This window comes from Chlamydomonas reinhardtii, chromosome 6, assembly GCF_000002595.2.
Source record: "Chlamydomonas reinhardtii strain CC-503 cw92 mt+ chromosome 6, whole genome shotgun sequence".
Classification (NCBI taxonomy): Eukaryota; Viridiplantae; Chlorophyta; class Chlorophyceae; order Chlamydomonadales; family Chlamydomonadaceae; genus Chlamydomonas; species Chlamydomonas reinhardtii.
Window position 1 is genome coordinate 4,282,854 of NC_057009.1, and position 20,455 is coordinate 4,303,308.

The window sequence follows — 20,455 nt, forward strand, 5'->3', positions numbered from 1 at the left end:
GGGCTTCTTGAAGTTCTAGCAACACTACATCGTGCAGTACGTGATACAGTCAGTGCTTGAAGAACCCCGCGTGCGGGAGAACTATCAGCAAGCCAACCGGCACGCCTCAACATATTGATGTGCTTGAAAGAACGCAACACGCACAAGCGAACATGACGTTGTAGAGCCGAGGCCAGTGAAGCTAGCACAAGCAACATCGCCCCGCACCCTGCCCAGCTCCGCTTCAACCAAGCTGACGTTACATCAGAGTAGTGTCGACGGTACGACATCTACCAACGGGTCTCATTGTCCCGGTGTGGCAGGGTGTGCAGGAGCACGCGATTTGGCTCCACATGACACACAACTTGGCACTTTAGTCAACAGGACGCACAGCAGAATTGCAGCAACACCACCTTCCGCGCACTAAAGCAGCCGGCCAACAATTGCCCAACTGCCATTCGTGCAAACAGTCACAAGTCGCCAACAGGTATACATGAATCGTGCTCCGCCAGCCAGCTAAGCACCACAGACACCGTGTGCGGCGCGCAAAGAAGCAAGCCGTGGTCTGGAGCGCGCCTACTTGCCCAGGGGCAAGGTCAGATGTTGAGCTTATGATAACCTTTGTCGTTAGATGTAAGTTGGTCTAGCATGTGCCAGCATGACAAGGCGAGCAGTACAGTGGGCCCGGTAGTCATTGCTACGAACTTGCAGATGCGTTGCTCACGATTCTATCTGCCGTGTTCGGCAACGCAACGCAATGGGTCTACTACAGGCTCACACGCTGACGTACTATCTCCACCCCCGCGGCATCGATACCGCATCGCAGCGGCACCGCGGCACCGCACCAGAAACACCCAGGCGGCACACGCACATCGATACACACAGGAGGCATCACAAACAAAAGCATCGCTTCCACGCCCACAGCACACCCCTTGGTACCGCCGTTGACGACCATACTACCGTACACGCCTTCACGCCTTCAGTTCTTCTTGACGTACACGCACGTGTGTTGCCCCCGTGCACACAGCCCGGCCTCTTCCACGCCTCGTCACACCTCACCACGCCGCGCGCGCCTGCCCGTGTCCGTGAGCGGCGTGGCCGTGCGCATGACCGTGTCCGTGCCCATCCACCGCCGGCAGCAGCCCCCCGCCCCCGCCCCCGGCCCCACCTCCTGCCCCGCCGCCTCCCTCCGGCGGCTGCCCTGAGCCCATGGAGCTGTCTCGCAGCCCCAGCCCCAGCCGCCACGTCACAGTGCGGTCGCCCGGCACCAGGTCCAGAGACGACGTGCACCGGCCTCTGGCTGCAGGCGGCACCGCCGCACCGCCCAGCCCCAGCCCCAGCTCCAGACTGCCCCGGCCGCCGATGCGCGCAGCGCCGCCACCGCCACCGCCTGCCGCCGCCACCAGCGGCGACGGCCGCTCGCCCTGCTCAAAGAACGCCAGCGACTCCCGGCTGGGCGCCGGCGGCCCCACCAACCCATGCGGCCCGCCCCGCCCCGGCGACTGCCCCGCCGCGCCAGCCGCCCCAAAGCCCAGCCCGACGCCACCAATGCCCCCAAGCTGCGCCACCGAGCTGGCGGGGTAGACGTCCATACTGGTTCGCGCCCCGGAAATACGCAACGCCTCCAGCTGAGCCACGCTCATGCCACCGCCGCCGCCGCCGCCGCCAGCACCTCGGGCCAGCGTGCTCACCAGCGCGCCGCGTGCCAGCGCGCCGCCACCTCCGCCGCCACCGCCGCCGCCCGCTACCGAGTGCGGCTGCTGGCGAGTGGAGGACCAACTGCCGGCAGACAGCGCCACCAGTGACGGCCCCCGCCCACCAGCGCCGCCGCCGCTGCCGCCCATCGAAAGCGAGCCACCGTCAGCACCACCGCCGAAGCTGCCGGCCGGACCCCCCGCAGCGGATGCCAAGCTCCAAGGGACGCCGCCCACGTCCAGGTCTACCAGGCTGGCGCCACCCCCCTCCGAGTCATCACCCGCCCCTGCCCCCGCCCCACCGCCAGCCTGCCAACCCACACCAGGTGGCAGCACCCCCGCGCCCGAGCCCGTGCGGTGGTGGCCCACCCGGCCGGGCAGCGGACACGTGGGCGGCGGTGCGTCGGGGTCCGGGCACGCCATCCCAACTGCCATCCCAACTGCCATGCCGCTGCCGGTCGTCGCTGCGGGTCCCAGGCCCACCTGGCCGCTGAGCGAGTGGCCGTGGCCGCGGCTGTTGCCGACGATGAAGCCCGCGGGGGCGGAGCCCACGCCGCCGCCGTCGCGTGGGAAGTCCAGTGAGCCGCGGCCGCCGGTGTGCGGCGGCGGCGGCCCCAGGCCACTGCGCGGCGCGGGCGTGGGGGCCAGGAAGCTGCCGCCAGAGCGTGGGGCGGCGGGGAAGAGGCCGGAGCCGGAGGGCGAGCCCTGCGGCGACTGCTGGTACTGCTGCGACTGCTGGTACTGCTGCTGCTGCAGGGAGATTTGCTGTTGGAGCTGCTGCTGCGCAGCGGCCCAGCTGTGGGCGGACATGCGGTCGAGCGAGCGGCGGCTGCCAGAGCCGCCGCCGCCGGGCGTGCCAGGCGTGGCGGCGGCGCCGCTAGGTGAGGAGGCGGCGGAGGCGTTGCTGGCGTTGCCGAGGGCGATTGCGAGTGGCGGCGGCTTGGCGGTCAGGGAGGACCCCACCAGCATGGTGTTGGCGGGCAGGGAGGGGGCGCCACGCCGGGCGTTCTGCGGCGCGGGGTGGTGCGCGGGGTAACCCGAGCCCTGGGCCGGGCCGTCGCCGCCGATGCGCAGCGAGAGGCTGGGGGGCAGCTCGCCTTCGCAGCCCGGGGCGCTGGCGGCCTCGTGGTAACCCTGCCCAGTGCCCTGCAGTGACGTCGGCCGGCCTAGCAGGCTGCTGTTTCCGCCGGTGCCGGCTGCGCCGCTGAAGCTGCCGCCGCCGCCGCCGCCGCCGCCACCGCCGCCACTGAAGACCAATGCGCCCAGGCCGCTACCCGGCGGGCCGTTGAAGCTGGTGCGGCCGCTGTAAGAGGGCGAGGAGGCCTGGTAGGTGGGGGTGGCGCAGCCGGCGCCAATGGCTGCCTCCAGAGCCGAAGCCAGGTTGCTCATGGCACCCGCACCCCCGCCCGCCCCTGCCCCCGCAGAGGTCTGCTTGATGGGCGGCAACATGCTGGAGCCGGAGGTGGTCGCGGCGGGAGACTGCGACAGCTGCAGAGGCGGCACGCCCGGCGGCCGTGGCCCGGACGGCGACTGCGCTGCAGCCTCCTCCTGCTGCCAGCTGGTGCCGCGGCGAACCTGGCCCTGCGGCGTGCGCAGCTGCGCATGGGGCGAGGAGCTCAGGGCAGTGCTGCCGGCGGCGGCGGCCGCGGCTCTGTCATCCGCTGCCCTAAGCTGGTCAAGAGCCAGGGCGGGCGGCGGCCGCGCCAGCGGTGCTTGCGCGACTGACCCCGATGGGAGGCTGCTGGTCGGGGCGTAAAGGCTGGAGGCATACACCGACCCGGGCGCTACTGACGGTGCCGGTGTTGTTGCAGCTGCCAAGCCTGCTCCTGCTCCTCCTGCTGCTCCGCTGCCCACATCCACCTGCCGCCCGCCCAACACAGGGCCCGGCGCGAGGTCGCTGCGTGCTGCCGGCACCGGCCCCTCGGCCACGCCCGCCGCCACGCCCAGCTGCTCCCTGCGCGGCGTCTGGTGCACACGCGGCGACATCACAGCGGCCGACACCGCGAACACGGCGCCGTCCGCACCCCGGGCGGCGTCGGGCGACAGCGGGTCCGGCGACCTGCTAGTGAGCTGACCGGGGGCGCCCCGGGCGTGGCGGCTGGCTGCCCCCGACTGGTCATGCAGCGGCCGCAGCAGCAGCGCCGTCCGAGCCGTGCCCGGCCCCAGGCCAGCAGCAGGCGCCTCCTCCCCACCACTGCTGCTGTCCGCGGGTGCGCGCAGGCCCACTGCACCCGCCAGCGCCGCCGGCATGGCCTCGGCGGCGGCGCCCGCAGCCGCGATGACGGCCGCCCGCGCGGTGGTCCGCTGCGTCGTTGGCTTCGTCCTGGCGCTGGTGGCCGTGGCCAGCTGCGACAGCCGCTGCGACGCCGGCGGCTGCGACTGCGCCAGCGCCAGCGGCGGCACCGCGCTGCGCTGCTGCGTCCCCTTGATGCTGCCCGAGCCCGCGCCCTGCAGCGCCGCCGCCGAGCCCTCCCTGCCGGCGCCGGCTGAGAAGGAGCCGCCGGAGAACGACACGGACGAAGACGAGGGCGGCGCTGGCTGCCGCACCGTGCGGAGCAGGCGGCTGCTGGCGGCGCCGGCTCGGCTGGAGGCGCGGGTGTCGGGGCGCGAGGGCTCGGGTTGCCGCGACGATTTGAGCGGGTAGCGGCCAGTGCGGCGCAGCCAGGCGCGGTAGCCGCGCTGGATGGCGGTGGCGGCGTTCTCGCGCCGCTCCCACGCCTCCACTTGCGTCCACTTGGACGCCAGGTGTTTGCGGGATGCCTGCGTGGCGAGGGGGCAGATAGCGAGCGTGTGTGTGTGTGTGTGTGTGTGTGTGTGTGTGTGTGTGTGTGTGTGTGTGTGTGTGTGTGTGTGTGTGTGTGTGTGCGTGCGTGCGTGCGTGCGTGCGTGCCCATGTGTGTTGGGAGAAAAGCTGTGTGCGGCACGAGTAATGTAGGCAACACGCTTAGCAGTTTACCCCGAACCTCTGCAGACGCGCTCACCTCGGCCTCCAGGTGTTTGAGGGCGTCCAGCCGCGACTGGCGCTTGGACTCCTCTTGCTGCAGAGGCAGCAGGCAGGCGGGCAAGGGGGCGGCCACAGCAGTTGAAAGCGGCTTCAAACACATGACCACCTCTGTGACATGGTGGCCTGCCCGCCGCACCCCATGCCCCGTCCACTGCACGCACGGAAAGGTGTGCTCCTCCCGGACACCCGCTCATCCACCTGACCTCAGCGTACTCCCGCCAGCACCAGCCCAGGACTCGACTTCCCAACACCACGGCCCCGCCACCCACCCACCGCCCCGCCCACCCGCGCCCGCCCACCGCACCCACCCATCCCCATTATCGCTTGCATCTGTCGCCGCTGCCTGTGCTCCGCTAGTTTGGTTCAGTTTGGCCTGGCATTTGCAACCCACCCACCCACCCGCCAGCCCACCCACCCGCCAGCCCACCCGCCAGCCCGGCCCCCTACCTGCAGCAGCGACCGCACGTGCGCCGCGTGTGAGGTGTCGCTGAAGCCCGCCGCCAGCATGGACGTGTTGCGCAGCGTCACGTCCCGCCGCAGCAGGTCGCACACCTCCACGTCAGACGCCACGCCGCTCCACTCCCCCGCCGCCGCCGCCCCGGCCCCGTCCTCCGTGGACGCGCGGCGCGAGGCGTAGGCACTCTGGCTGTGGCTGAGGCTGGGAGCCGCGACGTGTTGATGGGCGTTGCTGCTGTGGGGCTGCTGCCGCTGGTGCAGGTGGAGCTGGTGGTGGCGGTGATGGCAATGGTGGTTGTGCTGGTGGTTGTGGTTGTACGGGTGGTTGTGGTTGAGGTGGTGCGAGCCGTGAGCCGCGCCGTCGTGGCCGTGCTCTGGACTGTGGGCGCTGTGGGCGCTGTGGCCGCTGTTCGCGCCGCTGCTGCGCCGCCGCCAGCCGCCGGCGGGCTCGGTTGGGGCGGGCCCGGGCGGCGGGAAGGGCTCTGCGGTGGGGTCCGGGAACACAAGCGGCTGCGCCATCCCAGGTTGCTGCTGTCCGTCCTCATCATCGCCCGCTGCTAGCCCCAGGCCTCCGGCTTCTGCCAGCTGCCAGTGCACGTGCTCATCCGGGATGTGCCGGTTGTGTTCGTGCGGAGGATGCTGCTGCTGGCCGGAGCTGGCAGGCGGCGGAGGCACGTGGCTGCCGCTGCCGCCACTGTTGGACCCGCCACCTGCTACCAGGTGCGCAGCCCTGCCGTTTGCGTGCAGCCAGGGAGGGAGCAGGAGAGACCTCGCGTCAGTTCTTGACAGTACAGCCCTCTGAGCAAAGTGTGAATTCCGAGTCCACAGTACAGAGAGAACGAGGCTCGCTCGTGGATGCGATGTGTGGGGCCCTCTGGGCTGCGGAGCTCGGCTAGGGCGGGCTCACAGTGCGGGCCCTCCAAGTCCCCAAAACCCGAGAGCCGCGGCCGCGCCCTGTTTTGGCCAATTCATGCATCCATGCGTTGTATACCTGCGCAGTAAGTCCATTATTCCGTTGGTCGCTGTGCCAAAGGCGGTCCAGCGCGTGGGTCCAGCGATGCTGTCGGCACCAATGTTCTATGCGGTGGCGAATAGACGCGAAATGCTATAAAATGACGCAAAGGAAGAGCTCAGCGGTCTAAATCGCTTCATCTTTGTATTAGAGGAGGCTTCTCGCTAGTTTAGCTTCAGAATGTCACCATTTTAGGGCCCCATTTCAGAAGTGCCATGCATTGTGGCTAGGTCAACTGGGATAGGTAGCAATGTGAGCCGAGTCTGTGAGCCAAGGTCAAGTGGCGAAGTCGAATGGGCCGGACCGATGATTGCAAAAGGCCAAGGAGGCCGCGCGAACCCAGCATAGAGAGACCGAGGGTAGACAGCTTGAGAGAGCACTTGTTTGAGACGCGAGAGACCGAGACACGGCCTGCCATATTCAAAATAAATTGGAAGTCTCTTGAAAAATTTCAGGTCAACGGTAGTTCGCTGCGTGCGTAAATGCTAAAGGGTAAGTCAGCTGGCCCTGGTGCTGCCTCCGTTTGGCCCCGGGCTGAAATTGACCATCGTCTGGCACCGCAGGCGGCCCCAAGCTGCCCGCAGCCGTGGCTAAGCGGCGTGGGAAAGCACGCAAGAAGGGTAAGTACGCTGCACCCCGGCGGTGCGCAGCCATTCTGGCGACTGACCAACACCTCTGTTTGCACGCAGTTCCTGGGGGTGGACCGAAGGCGCCCGCTGATGACTCTTATAGCTGCAGTGGGGAGGAGGACTACAGCGACTCAGAGGATGAGGGCGTGGAGGACTACAAGAAAGGTAAGGTCGGAGCTAGGGCTGCATCCAGGTCACAACGGACTGGGGTTCTAACGAATTCGCCGTAATATTGACCGCAGGGGGCTACCACCCTGTGAATGTCGGTGAGAAGTACAACAACGGACGCTACACCGTGCTGAAGAAGCTCGGCTGGGGCCACTTTTCGACCGTCTGGCTCGTGCACGATGCCGAGACGGGCGAGTACCGCGCGCTAAAGGTGCGCGATATTGGCTGCAGGGGGACTGCGGGAGAGCTCCTAGACCTTAATTTCGTGTCCCCCCTGCCCGCCCAGGTCCAGAAGAGCGCGCAGCACTACACCGAGGCAGCGCGGGATGAGATCACCCTGCTCACGCAGCTGCGGGATGGCGACCCCAACAACGAGATGAAGTGCGTGCGGCTATACGACAGCTTTGATCACGTGGGACCGCACGGCCGGCACGTGTGCTTGGTTTTTGAGGTGCTTGGCGACAACCTGCTGGCGCTGATCAAGCGGTACGACTACCGGGGCATCCCCATCCCGGTCGTCCGCAACCTGGCACAGCAGATGTTGGTGGCGCTCGACTACATGCACAGGTGGGCGGGCGGCGAGGGCACCTTGGCAATGATCTGGATTGCTAAGGAGGCAGCAGGAAAAGGCTCGCGGATCGGGGCCAAGGCACGATGGATAAGGGCGCAGGGGGTTTGCGTGGAGACTGGCATCGGGCTGGTAGCGCTGCCAGCCCCTTTACCCAAGTGGTTACCCCGCCGCATGTCTCCTCGCCTGCTCGTCATTATGTCAGGTGCTGCGACATCATCCACACGGACTTCAAGCCGGAGAACGTGATGCTGGTGGAGCCGCTGCGTGACCGCACCTGGGTCATCCCCGACCCCTCGGCGCCGCAGTCTGCACTGCAGGCGTTGAAGCTGGCGCAGCCGGCGGCCACCACCGCCACCGCGGCCGCCGAGGCACCCACAGCCTCGACGGGTTCCGGCGGCGCGGCTGCCTGTGGCGGCGCCGAGGGGCTCACGCGCAACCAGCGCAAGAAGCTCAAAAAGAAGATGAAGCGGGCGGCGGCGAAGAAGACCGACCTGGCCGACGGCGCAGGCGACGATGACGACTGCAGCGACGTGGAGTCCACCAGCGGCATGACGGGGGCCATGCAGTCAGGAGACCCGGACGCAGTGGACACGGCGGCCACCGCCACAGCTGCCGGCGGGGGCGCGGAGGCGCACGCCGGCGAGGCGAACGGCAACGGTGCAGGAGCCGCGGAGAGCGGGCAAGCGCCGGGCGGGGAAGAGGACGCGGAGACGGCGGCGCGGGTGGCGAGCGGCGCTGAGGCCACGACAACGGCGGGCGAGGGTGCGGGGCCGAAGCAGGTGGTGATCACGCGGCCGGGGCTGACGGACGAGCAGATGACAACGGCGGCGTGCAAGGTGGTAGACTTCGGCAACGCTTGCTGGACGTACAAGCAGTTCACCACTGACGTGCAGACGCGGCAGTACAGGTACGCTTGCCGTCGTGAGGTGCTGGGCTGGGGCTGGGGCTCTGCGTTGCCGTGCTCGGCCACCCTCAGTGGGATGCGTGCGCCTGTGTCTGAACGTTCGGCCCCTGCCCGCGTGCAGTGCATTCCAGCGCACTCCGGGTATGGCCTTGATCACCCTATGCGCCTGTCCTGAGTCCTATCCTACACCCCCCCTTTATTAACGCCCAAACACCGCCGCCACCGCCCTCTGTACACCCAGGTGCCCGGAGGTGATCCTGGGCGCCAAGTACTCGACGCCGGCGGACCTGTGGAGCCTGGCCTGTGTGGTGTTCGAGCTGGTGACGGGCGACCTGCTGTTCGACCCGCGCTCCGGCGACAAGTGGGACCGCGACGAGGACCACCTGGCGCTGTTCATCGAGCTGCTGGGCCGCATGCCGCGCAAGGTGGGGTGGAAGGCAGGGAGGGGGCGGGGGCTGCCGGGGCGGGGCGGGGCGGAGGCACTGGGGGCGATGGCCGCCTGCATGGCATGGGAGTGTGGGCAGTGGGGCGTGTGTGTGTCGCAGGTTTGGTGGGGTGCAGATCATGCCATCCCGGCGAGCACTTTGATTGTTGACACGTCTGGCCGCCCACGCACTCAGGTGTACGAGAAGGGCAAGTTCTCACGCGACTACTTCAACCGCAACGGCGAGCTGCGGCACATCAAGAAGCTGCGCTTCTGGCCGCTGGACCGGGTGCTGGTGGAGAAGTACAAGCTGTCGGAGGAGGAGGTGCGTGGCGGGCTCGCGCGTGCTGGGGTGCAAGCGCAGGAGTGGGAAGGCTGTTGCTGGAGGCGATTGTCGTTACGTGCGTGGGCGTGGCAGCGGCCAGATTCGGGTCTGGGTGCGCGCTCACTTGCGGAGGCTTCTGTGACACGGCAAAGCGGCAAGCTGCGGGGTCCCTGCATGTACGTTACCTGTCAGCGGGGACGCGCCCGGGACGGCTACGGCGCTGTTGGGCACGGCTGCCTCCGGCGAGGCCAGGCCTTGCGGGGCTTGGTCACTCAACGATTCTGCTGCCGCCTATTCTGGGCTGGTAGCCATTGCGCAACTGTCACTGGCTGCAGCTCCTGGTGCTGTATCGCGTGGGGCGGTTCTTTATTGGTAGCATGTCAAGGCGCTATGCCTACCATCTAACCCATGCACTTTGCCACCTCACCCCACTCGCCTGTCGCGGGACTCAGGCGGCGGGCCTGGCCTCGTTCCTGCACCCCATGCTGCGCTTCGTGCCGGAGGAGCGCGCCACGGCCGCGGAGATGCTCAACCACCCCTGGCTGCGCGGCGAGCGCTCGCCGCCGCAGGCTGACACCGACGCGCGACCCGACAAGCGCAGCGGTAGCGCGGCAAGCTGCGGCTCGCCCGACTCGCGATCGGCTTCGCCGGCGGAGGCGCAGCGGCAGCAGCACGGGCGGGAGTCGGAGCGGGATCCGGAGCGGGAGCGCGAGCGGGAGCGGGAGCAGGAGCCGTCAAGGTACAACCGTGGCGGTGTCGGCAGCGGTGGCAAGGGGGGCAGGCGCGGGTCGCGGTCTCGATCGCGGTCGCACGAGGACCGCAGGGGTGGTAGCACGCGGCGTGAGCGTGGGAGTGGCGGGGGTGGGGACGAGAGGCGCCGGGACCGGGAACGGCGGGAGGAGTTGGACAGGGAACGGGAGCGGGAGCACAGGCGCCGGCGGCGGGAGCAGGAGGAGCGGGAGCGGCGAGAGCAGGAGGAGCGCAGGTCGCACCGGGGCAAGCGCTCGCGCAGCGGCTCCCGCGAGCGCCGCCACGAGCGAGAGCGGGACCAGGAGCGGCTATATGAGCGTGAGCGCGGGTCTCGGCGCTGATTTATCGCCGGGCAAAGCTTACTAGGCAGGATGCGAGGCAGGCGGTGGAGCCCTAGTCGGCCTACTCATTCAATTTTGACGGATGTTTCTTTGCCCGTTGGTTTGGGCTTGTGCCGAGCAGGCAGGGGGTGTGGTTGGCGGCGGCGAGGCTGGTGTGGGGTCGGTGTCGGCGGGTTTGAAGCCGGCACACCAAACTCGTTGCAGCTGTTGCCAGGCTTTTGACGCTATTGCTGAGATTTATGACAAGGTTGCTGCGTATTACCCGATTGATGCTTGCAATGTGTCTGCGCACTGACACGTTGCGTGTGCCTCTGCCCATCCTGGTCGCAATTCCTGCCCGCGCAGGTCGGCATCGCGGGAGCCGGTCATCGAGCTCGTAGAGGTTGATGACGCGGTTCTCGTCACCGCCAAGGCCGCGCAGTAGATATCTGCGACCGCGAGGCACTGTTGGCGTTATGGTTTCGGGGTGTGCCAGCACTAAAAGTCATATTGTATGCTGACACTTATATTGTGACAAATCGATTGCGCGTGCGAGGGGCTTCATTTGGCGCCTGATTGCGATGGTCTGCGTGGCAGCGGGCCAATCTGCACGTTTGTAAAAGTCGCATTTTGTCTTCGCTTGCGCTTAGCTTGGGTACTTTTATTTCCCAGCAAACCTAAACAACCATGCGAAGCGCACAACTGCGGAGCAGCGCCCCAGCGCAGGGGTCTGGCGTGCGCAGGTCCAGCAGCGCTGGGCGGCGTCCTGTTCGCCACAACGTCGCTTGCAATGCGGCCAAGAAGTCAGATGACAGCTTCCTGTCGACATTTATTCGCAAGGGCGCTGTGGCCGGCCTGGCAGGCGTGAGTGCCACGCCCGCACTCGCTATGCTTGCATCTGTCCCGAGATTTATTGAGACAACATTAATTGGACGTAAATTTTGTATTGCGCATGCGTTGAGTGAAGAAGACGGTCGCGGGGCGCGAGTTGCAAACCTCCCTAACGGCTCCTCGGGTTCTCTGGCGCTTGCAGGTGCTTCTGGGGACCGCCCAATTCGGTGGTGGCTATGCTGAAGCTGCCCCGTCGCTGACTGCGACCCAGAATGCCAAGGCAGAAGAGCTGGCGCGCATTGTCAGGGAGCGTACCGGCCAGGACCTGCCTCGCGTGGAGGCTTCTCCTTCGGCCGACGTAAGTGCTGTTATTTTCTGCAACATCTCTGTCACTGGTCTGTGCCTGGCCCCTGTCCGGTGCGTCACCGGTTCGGAGGTATGAAACCGTCCATGCCTGGCGACAAACCCGCCCAACAGCGGTCGCGTCAGTCGCATATCCCGCGGTCCAGCATCATGTTAACAGTAACGTACGCTCGCAGTCTGCAGCGAGCGTTGCCAGTCGGAGGACAAGACCTAGTTGCGCTGCGGCAGGCACGGTCAACTGGGGCGGCCTGAAGGCCCCGCCACCGCCACCATCACGCACGCTGACGCCCAGTGATCGCCGCACCAGACACACGCACACGGCCGGGCCGCCTCTGCTCCACAGCGAGCCGTTGCGCCCCACCTCCCTTCACGGCGTTGCGGCTCACATGCACACCGGTCGCACCGCCTCTGCGTTGACCCTTGCATGATCCCTCCCTCCGCCCTCCCGACAACCCTTTGCCCACGCCCTGCTGCCCGCGGCCATGCGCAGGCCGAGCTGGAGGAGGCGCGTGCCGCCGCCGAGCGCGCCGTCACCTCGGGCAACTCCTCCGCCCTGAAGGAGCAGCTGCGTGTGCTCAACGACCAGCTGCGTCGCGAGCAGGTCGAGCGGGAGCGACTGGAGGCCCGCGCCGCCGACCTGGCGCGCGCCGCCGCCCGCGCGCAGGCCGCCGCGCAGACCGTCGACGCGCCCGCGCCGTCGGTGCAGGTGGTGGAGAAGGTGGTGGAGAGGGTGGTGGAGCGGCCCGTGGGCCCCTCTGCTGCGGAGCAGGAGGCGCAGCGCAAGCAGTTTGAGGCCCTGCAGCAGCAGCTGCAGGAGGCGCAGGCAGCGGCGCAGGCGTCGGCGGCGCAGCAGGCGGCGCTGGAGCAGCGGCTGGCGGCGGCGCGGGAGGCCGCAGCGGTGGCCGGCGAGGGCGAGGAGGAGAGCAGCCCGCTGGGCTTTGTGGGCGCGCTGGGCATTGTGGTGGGCGGCGGCCTGGCCGGCTACGTGGCTGTGCTCAACCAGAGCAAGGAGGTGCGTGTGTGTGTGTGGGGGGGGGTGCAAGGATGTTTGGAGAAGCGGTACAGGATGCGCTGAAGATTGCAGACGAACTCGTGACCAAATGAGGGGGGCGGGTGCGCGGGAGCATGGCGGCAGCGCGGCGCGTGCTGGTGTGAGGGCGGTGATGATGGTGTGGGCGGTTGGTGCGGCGGTTGTCGAAGGCCGGTATGCGCAGGTGCCGGATGGGGTGAGGGAGGGTGGGGGTGCCGTGGGCGTGTGAAGGGCGTGCAGAGGCAGGGCCACAACACAGGTACCGCGACCAGCCACAAACACGGACACCGCTGTGCCACACGCTTTACACACGCACACACACAGACGCTCACAACACAACACACACACACACACACACACGCACACACGCACGCACCCGCACACCCGCAGAAGACGGAGGAGGAGCTGACCAGCACCATCGCGGTGGAGCGCAAGGCAGTGGCGGAGCTCAAGGCCAAGGCCGCGGACGCCGCCGCCGCCCTGGAGCGCGAGCGCAACCTGGTGGCGCGCCTGCAGGTGGGGGCAGTGCCGGGGTGGGGTCGGGTGGGGGTGGGGGCGGGGGTGGCGGGGGTGGGGGTGGGGGTCGGGTGGGGGTGGGGTCGGGTGGGGGTGGGGTCGGGTGGGGCACTGGATGCGTGCGTGTGTGAGAGTGAGTGTGAGTGAAGGAACTTCGTGGTGCATGTGTCCGTACGAGTCTGCGTGCAAGCCAGGCAGGTCACGTGTACGGGTTCGGCTGCACGGGCGCGTGCCCAGCTGGCAATGTACGGTATACACTCACCTTGAGGCCGCCCGCCCCACGCGCTGTAGCACCCCACCACCCGGCCACCTTCCAACCCCTCCACCCTCTCCACACCTCCATCCCTCCATCCGCCCCACCCCCACCCCCAATGCAGGGCGAGATGAAGGCCGCCGCCAACGACAGCGCCCGGCTGCTGGAGCTGGAGAAGGTGGAGAAGGAGGCGGCCAGGCGGTCGGCCACCCTCACGGAGGAGAGCCTGGCGGTGGAGAAGAAGCTGGTGGAGGCCATGAGGTGAGGGGGGGCCGGGGCGGGGCGGAGGGGGGGGTTATATTCATGGTTAGTAAGGAAGTGGTAGACGGTATGCCATCTTCGGGAACAGCAGGGGGTGGCGTGGGTTGCGCGGGATGGGGTGGCTGGAGGGGGGCGGAGTGGGGGTGGGTAAGGTGGGCAGAAGGGGGCGGAAGGGTCAACAGTTCTCCACCCTACCCTCCACCTCTCCACCCTCACCTTACCCCTCCTGGCCCGCGTTGCAACACCTGATAACAAGCCTCTCCTCCCCATCTCCTCCCCCTCTCCTCCCCCTCTCCTCCCCCGCTCCTCCCCCTCAGGCGCGAGGCCGCTGCCGCCGAGGAGCTGATTGAGGCGGAGAAGGCCGCCAAGTTCGCGGCGGAGGCGGAGGCGCGCGCAGTGGCGGAGAGCCTGGCCGCCACGGAGAGGGCGCTGGCCAGCGAGCGCGAGGTGGTCAAGAAGGTGAGGGGTGGGGGGCGGGGGCGGGGTGAGAGGCAAGGGGCGGGGTGAGAAGGAAGGGGCGGGCTGAGAAGGAAGGGGCGGGGCGGGGCGAGGGATGGGTTTAAAGGGTGTGTGGGCACGTGTGCCGATGGCGGCATGAAACCTAGGTGGGATCGGTAGGATGGCCTCCCGACTGTTTTGCAGGCGCGGGCTAGGCAGCAAAGTGCATTTGGAAGGCAAGGCCGGGCAACCTCCCATCGGCTCTCTCTCTCACCACATCCCTCCTCCTCCCATCCTCCTCCCCCTTCTCCCCCACCAGGTGGGCCGTGATGCCCAGGAGGCCCTGGCCCGGCTGCGCGCCACTCAGCAGCAGGCGGGCGCCGCCGTCATCACCAACAGCCAGCTGACGGCGTCCATGGACGAGGAGGCGGCGAGGCGAGGCGAGGCGGAGGAGCTGGCGGAGGAGCTGCAGCAGCGGTTGAGCGCGGCGGGCGAGAAGATGGCGCAGCAGGAGGACATGCTCAGCAAGGTGTGGGGGCGGGGGGCGGGCGGGGGGCGGAGATGGCTGGGAGGGTGATGATGTGCCCCAGCCGGGAGGGGGGAGGGGGGAGAAGGGATTGAAAGATGCTTGGAGAGGGGGTACAGGATGTCTGCTGAGGACTGCAGACGAAGTCGTTAGCAAGGGAGGTGGGGACGGGGGTTGTAGATGCCGGCCCAAAGCAAATCGAACCCAATGCAAAAGAGCGAGAAGGAGAGCGTGGCCTTTGCTTTGACAATGGTGGGGGTTGGAGATGGTTTGCACCATTCCCCAGTGAGCACCCAGAGGCACGAGGATGCAGGGGGGGGGCACCGGGGCGGGCGGGAGTTGCAAGGGGTTGGGATGGGTCGGAAGGAGGTGAGGAGGCGCCTCAGCAACCGGGCTAGCTATGAGCACATGAGGGGTTGGGCTCACGAGGGTGAAGCAGCTGGTGTTGGAAGTGTGTGTGTGTGTGTGGAGTGTGTGCGTCACGGCTGGCGCAAGCCACGGGCGCCTCCCCACGGGCTGCCCCGGCTCCGACCCTTCCTGTCGAGACCCCCACACTGCCCGCATTCACCACACATGCGCATGCCCACATTTGCACATGCCCACACTTGCACATGCGCATTCCCCCGCGCTTGCCCACGTCACCAACACGGCACCGGCGCACCACACCCCGCGGCCCCCCCAGGTGGGCAAGGAGGCGCTGTCCATGAAGTCGGCCATGAAGGTGCTGAAGGAGCAGGCGCTGGCCATCAGCGTCAGCGCGCAGAAGGACGCGGCGGCGGCGCGCGAGGAGCGCGAGAAGGTGGAGGCGCAGCTGGCGGCGGTCAGCAAGCAGCTGGCGGTGAGAGCGAGGGGGGGGGCAGGGGAGCGGGGGAGGGCGTGGGGAGGGGCGTGGCGAAGGGGCGTGGCGAAGGGGCGTGGCGAAGGGGGGCGGTAGCCGCTCGTGGAGTACCTGAGAGGTTCCCCGGGGGAAGGCGGGAGGCCCGGAGGTAGGGCCATGGGGTAAAGGGTTGCAGAAATAGTTGGACAAGCGGTACAAGGGGGTGGTAAAGGGGGTTGCTGGCGGAGCTCTGCTGGGAAAGGGCAGGGCGATGCGCCGTAGTGTGTTTTCGGAAGCAACGGGCTGGATGTGGGCATTTGCATGTGTGAGGCAGCGAGGCAGCGAGGGCAAGTGTGAGGGTGCCGCAAACCGGACTGAGGCAGCAGCAAGCAGGACTCCTGGCGCAAACAGCCTCTGCAAACCCATCCGCCAAGCCACGCACATATACACATACACATGCACATGCACATACACATACACATACACATGCACACTATGCCTAACCCACGCCAACCCCAACACACACACGTCACGCCTGCCCCTGTGCAGGAGGAGCGCGACGCCGCCACTCAGGCCCGCAGCGAGCAGTCCCGGCTCAAGGCGGCGCTGGTGGAGAGCCAGGCGCGCGCCGCCGGCCTGGAGGCGGAGCTGGAGCAGGCCAAGGCCGCCAACACAGGACTGCAGGCGCAGGTGTGTGTTTGTGTGTGTGTGGAGGGGGGGCGGGGGGGGTACATTTATGATGGGGGGTGGCTGTACATACCAGCCCAAACTGAACCAAGCCAAACTGGCGGAGCGCAGGCAGGGGGCCATGTGAAGATGGGGGATGGCCGTGTGTAGACGTGCCGCGCTGGCCTGGGGTTGGATGATTGCTGGATGGATGGATACCGGATGGATTGCTGGATGATAGCGGGATGATAGCTGGGTCGCTGAATGGTAGCTGGATGGATGGATTGCTGGGCGTCTGGACAGCGGCACGGAACACAGGGCTCGTTGGCTTTGCCCGAGCGCCCTCGAGGCCTGTGCTGCTCTCTTGACGCTCATCGCTCTGCGCAGGTGAAGGCGCTTCAGGGCACGGTGGTGGGTCTGGAGGACCAGCTGGCTCAGAGCTCCTCCTCCAACGCCGCGCTGAGCCAGCAGGCCAGTGGGCTGCGGAGTGAGCTGGCGGACGTGCGGAAGGCGCTGGGGGCCACACAGGTGAGGGGGTGAAGGAGGAGGGGGGGGGGTTATGTGCCCGAGCCCAGCGAAATATGGCCCAAGAGTCGAGGAATCGTCGGCCGGGGGGAAGAGGGAGGTGGAGAAGTGGAAGGGGGAGGGGGAGGAGGAGGAGGTGGCAGTGGCAAGGGAAGAGAGGGGGAGGAGGAGAAAGGCGGGGAGGGGGAGGTAGGGTGACAGAGGGGGAGGAGGGGAGGGGGAGGGGTCAGCCGGGCGTCCCTGCACGGCGGGAGTTGACAACCCACTGCGGGGTAACGAGGTGAGGCTGAAGGAGGTCCCCGGTGTCCGGTTGCCGGGGTCTGGTAGCTGGGCGCGGCAAGCGGCAGCAAAGCAAGCAGATTACCTGCTTATTCCACCGCTCACGGCGCCGCTCACACCACCGCTCACGCCACCGCTTACGCCACCGCACACACACCCGCAGGACTCTCTGGCTGCTGAGCGCGCCGGCTCCGCCGCCACCGCTGCGGCGCTGGACCAGCTGCGCGGCGAGTACCGCACCGCCCTGGAGCGGCTGTCGGGTCGGGAGGCGGAGGTGGCGGCGCTGCAGCGCGAGCGGCAGGAGCTGCAGCGGCAGCTGGGGGCGGTGCGCGGCGAGCTGGAGGCCAGCCAGGTGGGAGGGGGGGGGGGGCGGGGGCTGTCGCCATGCGTACTGTGTGTGGGGAGGAGGGGGGGATGGGGTAGAGGGGGAAAGGGAGAAAGGTGTGTTAGCAGTACATGAAAGATGCAGTCAAGTAGGGGGTTGGGGTGAAGCGGTGAAGGATGTTGGTGCAGTGGGGCCGGAGACTGGAACAGGCGCAGCGGTCTGGGCAGGGGCCAAGATGTCAAAAGGGCCCGGACCACAGGCATGAGGTGTGGGGCCTACCACTTATTGTCAAGAACCGCAGCAAAATGTATGGCGAGGTCTCAAGCGGGGACGGTGAGCCCCAGGTGGTGCGGTGCCCGTGATTCTTACACTCACCATGCCCTCACTGCCGGCACCACCACTCACAGGCTGGCCGTGCGGACGCGGAGCGCCGCGCCCGCGACGTGTCGGGCGAGCTGGCCGCGTCCAAGCAGCGCGCCGGCGACCTGGAGAGCGCCGGAGCCAAGGCCGCCGCCGCCGCGCGCCAGGTGCGGGGCAGCCGTGGGGGCATTGAGCCCTGACCATACTCGCATCGAAAGTGCTGCTGCTACTGGTGGTAGTGATATTTCGGTCTGGCTTGGCATATCATGCACACCTCTCTCATGCCCGTTCCCCTCTTATGCCTGCTCCCCTCTTATGCCCGCTCCCCTCTTTTGCACCCCGCAGGTGCAGGAGGCCTACAACCGGGATGTGGGCGCCGCCCGCAGCCGCATCAGCGGCCTGGAGGGCGAGCTGGCGGCGCAGCGGGCCAGCAACGCCGAGCTGGAGCGCCAGCTGTCGGCGCGCCTCAGCCAGGTGTCGGCGCAGCTGACGCAGGTGTGGGGTGGGGCGGGGGGGGGGGTACACAGTGGAGACATTGGACGTGCTGGGGCAATTTGGGCAGGGATGCAGAAAGCGGGTGCGTAACCCCCGTTTTTGTGTGTGTCATTGCGTTACCAGTCCCACATCGCCATAGCCGCGTCCCAAACCCCCGATTGTCTACCATGTACTAGTTCCTTGACTTGTCATGAATGCGACCCCCACGCAGGCGGAGGAGGCCGCCAAGGCCGCCAAGACGGAGCGCGACTCGGCGCTGGTGTCGGCGGCGCAGCAGCTGCAGGGCGTGCGCGCCGAGGCCGCCGCCGCGCAGCAGACCGCCGCCAAGACCATGGCGGAGCTCAACGAGGAGCGCTCGGCGCGGCAGGCGGCGGAGGCCAACCTGGCGGCGCTGAGGGGGCAGCTGGACCTGCTGGTGAGGCAGGGGGCCGGGCGGGGGGGGGGGGAGAGATTGGAGATACCAGTCCAAACTGAACCGAACCCAATGCAAAAGAGCGCGGTTGGGGGGACGTGTGGGGGGGCTGTGGGGCACTGGCAACGTGGCGGCGCCAGGGGCATCGTTTTGCTAGGGGAGGGGAGTGGGGGAAGGCGTTCGTGCGCCGTCACGAAAGACCTGCGACGGGGCGGTTGTTGGTCTATATGCCGCTTTCGTTAGGTAGAAGGCACAGCGTCAACGCAGCATGCAAAGTCAAGCCCAAGCGAGCCACGCGATACCGGTGCGTTTGTGTGTGCTCCTGTGTGTCTGCTGCTTACTGTGTGTGTCTATGTGTTTGTATGTCATTGCGCCGCTGCAGGTGAGCCGCAGCGACGACTACCGCAAGGAGGCGGAGACGGCGGTGACGCAGCTGCGGGAGCAGTACGAGGCGCTCAAGGTCAAGGTGCGTGGGCGGAGGGGGGAGGGGGGTTGCAAATACCAGCCCAAACTAAAGCAAACCCAACGAAAACGAGCGGAGGGGGCGGCGGAGAGGGGCGGCGGAGGGGGGCGGAGGGGGAGGGGTAGTGGGGAGAGGGGGCAGGAGGCGGCGGGAGGAGAGGCGGCCGGAGGAGAGACCGAGAAAGGCGTAGGTGGCCGAGGAGGGACGCTGGGGCTGAGGGGCTCAGGGAAGGCCACGCGCGGTGATCCACCGTGCACCGTATACACACACGCTCGCGCACATCCATTCGCAGGCCCAGGCCAAGCGCAGCGCCTCGCGCAAGGCCGCTGGCGAGGCCGCCGCCGGCCCCAACTCCATCTTCAACGGCGCCAACGGCGCGGCCGCCAACGGCAACGGCCCCAGCCAGGCCGTCGCCACCGTGACCGCCGTGGCCGCCGCCGCCGCGATCGCCGCCAACGCCGCGAACGCCGCCAAGGCCGCCGCCGCCGAGGCGCCGGCTGCCGAGACCGCGCCCGCCACCGCCGCGCACACGGAGGCCGCGCCTCAGGCCGAGGCGCCGGCGCCGGCGCACGCGGAGGCCCCTCAGGCCGAGGAGGCGAAGGCGGCTGAGGAGGTCAAGACGGAGGAGGCTGCGCCCAAGGAGCCTGCCATGGCGTCTGCGGCTGCTGCCGGCGGCTCAGGCAGCGCCGCCGGCTTTGGCGGCGCTGGCAAGAAGAAGAAGTCGACCAAGAAGAACTAAACGCACTCAGGCGCACACAGCATCTGGAGATGTGGGGAGATGCGGAGGGAGGGAAGGCAACATGAAAGAGGCGGCGAAGGGGGCGTGGGACGTCTGGGAATGGAGCACCGCCGGTGCTGCAGCAGCGGGAGTGCTGTGCGTACGGCCCAATGGGTTTAGGCCTTTAGGAGACTGGAGGCGTATTTGCTCTCCACATGGCGAAACGGCATGACGCAACACGTCAGCGGCATGCGGATTTCCTGCATGTGGGACGGGGCAAGGGCAAGGACACACACAGCATTCCTGCTCGTAGCGGTGATGTCGATGCAAGCGCAAACGCTGTGCATCCGTGTCAGCGCGGCGTGCGCTATACGCCGCGTTGTGAGCGGCCGCACTCTTCCAAGCCAAACGACCACATGGCTCCGGGAAGAGCGCTAGGAGGGAATAATATATGTCTCCATTGCTGTGGTCGGGTGCTCTGCAAGTTGCCGGCGTCTGGTGGCTGTGGAGGACTGCAATACGGTGTGCCTGAGCATGCCGGCTGATGTGGCTGAGCCTTGCGCATTGTACCTGGATGCCAGATCGGGCACTCGGGCAGGCTACTTTGGCGCGCGCGCGCGCACAGCCAAGACGGCTTTTATGGGCTTGCCGCTCGGAATCAAATGCTTGAGGCCTGGTCGTTTGGCGTTGACGTACCGGTATAGCTGTTGGATGGGGGCCAATTTTGATCCTTTGTGGCCGTATCAGCGTATTTGTGAGGAGACAGGGCATGCCGTACCATCGAGTGACACACTGATGAGCCCAGAAGGTGCATCGCCACCCCAGGCGCCTTGGCTGGGTTTGCGGCACTCGCACGAAGCACACCGCAAAGCGCACGTGTGTGTTCTGCCGCCATGAGAGAACCCCGCGACGACTTGACGAAGATTTATATTGTAACCTGC

General features: G+C 67.5%; 3 protein-coding genes across 3 annotated transcripts; 2 read left to right on the plus strand and 1 right to left on the minus strand.

Moving 5' to 3' along the window:
• Positions 1–8: 8 nt before the first annotated feature.
• CHLRE_06g278253v5 (uncharacterized protein) lies at positions 9–6,402 on the minus strand. Its single transcript, XM_043063173.1, has 4 exons — positions 6,125–6,402; positions 5,125–5,863; positions 4,655–4,711; positions 9–4,433 (listed from the first exon to the last, which is right to left on the minus strand). Exons 1-4 carry the CDS (start codon positions 6,139–6,141, stop codon positions 1,035–1,037), a joined length of 4,212 nt encoding a protein of 1,403 aa, XP_042923876.1. The 5' UTR covers positions 6,142–6,402; the 3' UTR covers positions 9–1,034.
• A 100-nt stretch (positions 6,403–6,502) lies between these two features.
• On the plus strand, positions 6,503–10,868 carry CHLRE_06g278254v5 (uncharacterized protein). Its single transcript, XM_043063174.1, has 10 exons — positions 6,503–6,637; positions 6,709–6,765; positions 6,835–6,939; positions 7,017–7,153; positions 7,229–7,509; positions 7,716–8,420; positions 8,659–8,842; positions 9,038–9,166; positions 9,619–9,905; positions 10,603–10,868. Exons 1-10 carry the CDS (start codon positions 6,628–6,630, stop codon positions 10,679–10,681), a joined length of 1,974 nt encoding a protein of 657 aa, XP_042923877.1. The 5' UTR covers positions 6,503–6,627; the 3' UTR covers positions 10,682–10,868.
• A 54-nt stretch (positions 10,869–10,922) lies between these two features.
• On the plus strand, positions 10,923–20,454 carry CHLRE_06g278255v5 (uncharacterized protein). The gene is made up of 16 exons (XM_043063175.1): positions 10,923–11,100; positions 11,270–11,425; positions 11,921–12,442; positions 12,851–12,976; positions 13,354–13,490; positions 13,808–13,949; positions 14,248–14,457; positions 15,137–15,292; positions 15,821–15,961; positions 16,325–16,465; positions 16,905–17,093; positions 17,474–17,593; positions 17,772–17,921; positions 18,133–18,336; positions 18,716–18,799; positions 19,089–20,454. Exons 1-16 carry the CDS (start codon positions 10,924–10,926, stop codon positions 19,533–19,535), a joined length of 3,102 nt encoding a protein of 1,033 aa, XP_042923878.1. The 5' UTR covers position 10,923; the 3' UTR covers positions 19,536–20,454.
• The last annotated feature ends 1 nt before the right edge of the window (position 20,455 follows it).

What these genes read in the sequence shown, in the direction of transcription:
- CHLRE_06g278255v5 (XM_043063175.1), top strand. Translation starts at nt 10,924, where the DNA reads ATGCGAAGCGCACAACTGCGGAGCAGCGCCCCAGCGCAGGGGTCTGGC. An exon ending in AGCGCGAGGTGGTCAAGAAG is followed by an intron (nt 13,950 to 14,247) that starts GTGAGGGGTGGG and finishes CTCCCCCACCAG; the next exon opens with GTGGGCCGTGATGCCCAGGA. An exon ending in AGGCGCTGGGGGCCACACAG is followed by an intron (nt 16,466 to 16,904) that starts GTGAGGGGGTGA and finishes ACACACCCGCAG; the next exon opens with GACTCTCTGGCTGCTGAGCG.
- CHLRE_06g278254v5 (XM_043063174.1), top strand. An exon ending in TGGGCCGCATGCCGCGCAAG is followed by an intron (nt 8,843 to 9,037) that starts GTGGGGTGGAAG and finishes CCACGCACTCAG; the next exon opens with GTGTACGAGAAGGGCAAGTT. An exon ending in CGGGAGCAGGAGCCGTCAAG is followed by an intron (nt 9,906 to 10,602) that starts GTACAACCGTGG and finishes CTGCCCGCGCAG; the next exon opens with GTCGGCATCGCGGGAGCCGG.
- CHLRE_06g278253v5 (XM_043063173.1), bottom strand. An exon ending in ACGTGCGGTCGCTGCTGCAG is followed by an intron (nt 4,712 to 5,124) that starts GTAGGGGGCCGG and finishes CTGCCTCTGCAG; the next exon opens with CAAGAGGAGTCCAAGCGCCA. An exon ending in TCAAACACCTGGAGGCCGAG is followed by an intron (nt 4,434 to 4,654) that starts GTGAGCGCGTCT and finishes CTCGCCACGCAG; the next exon opens with GCATCCCGCAAACACCTGGC.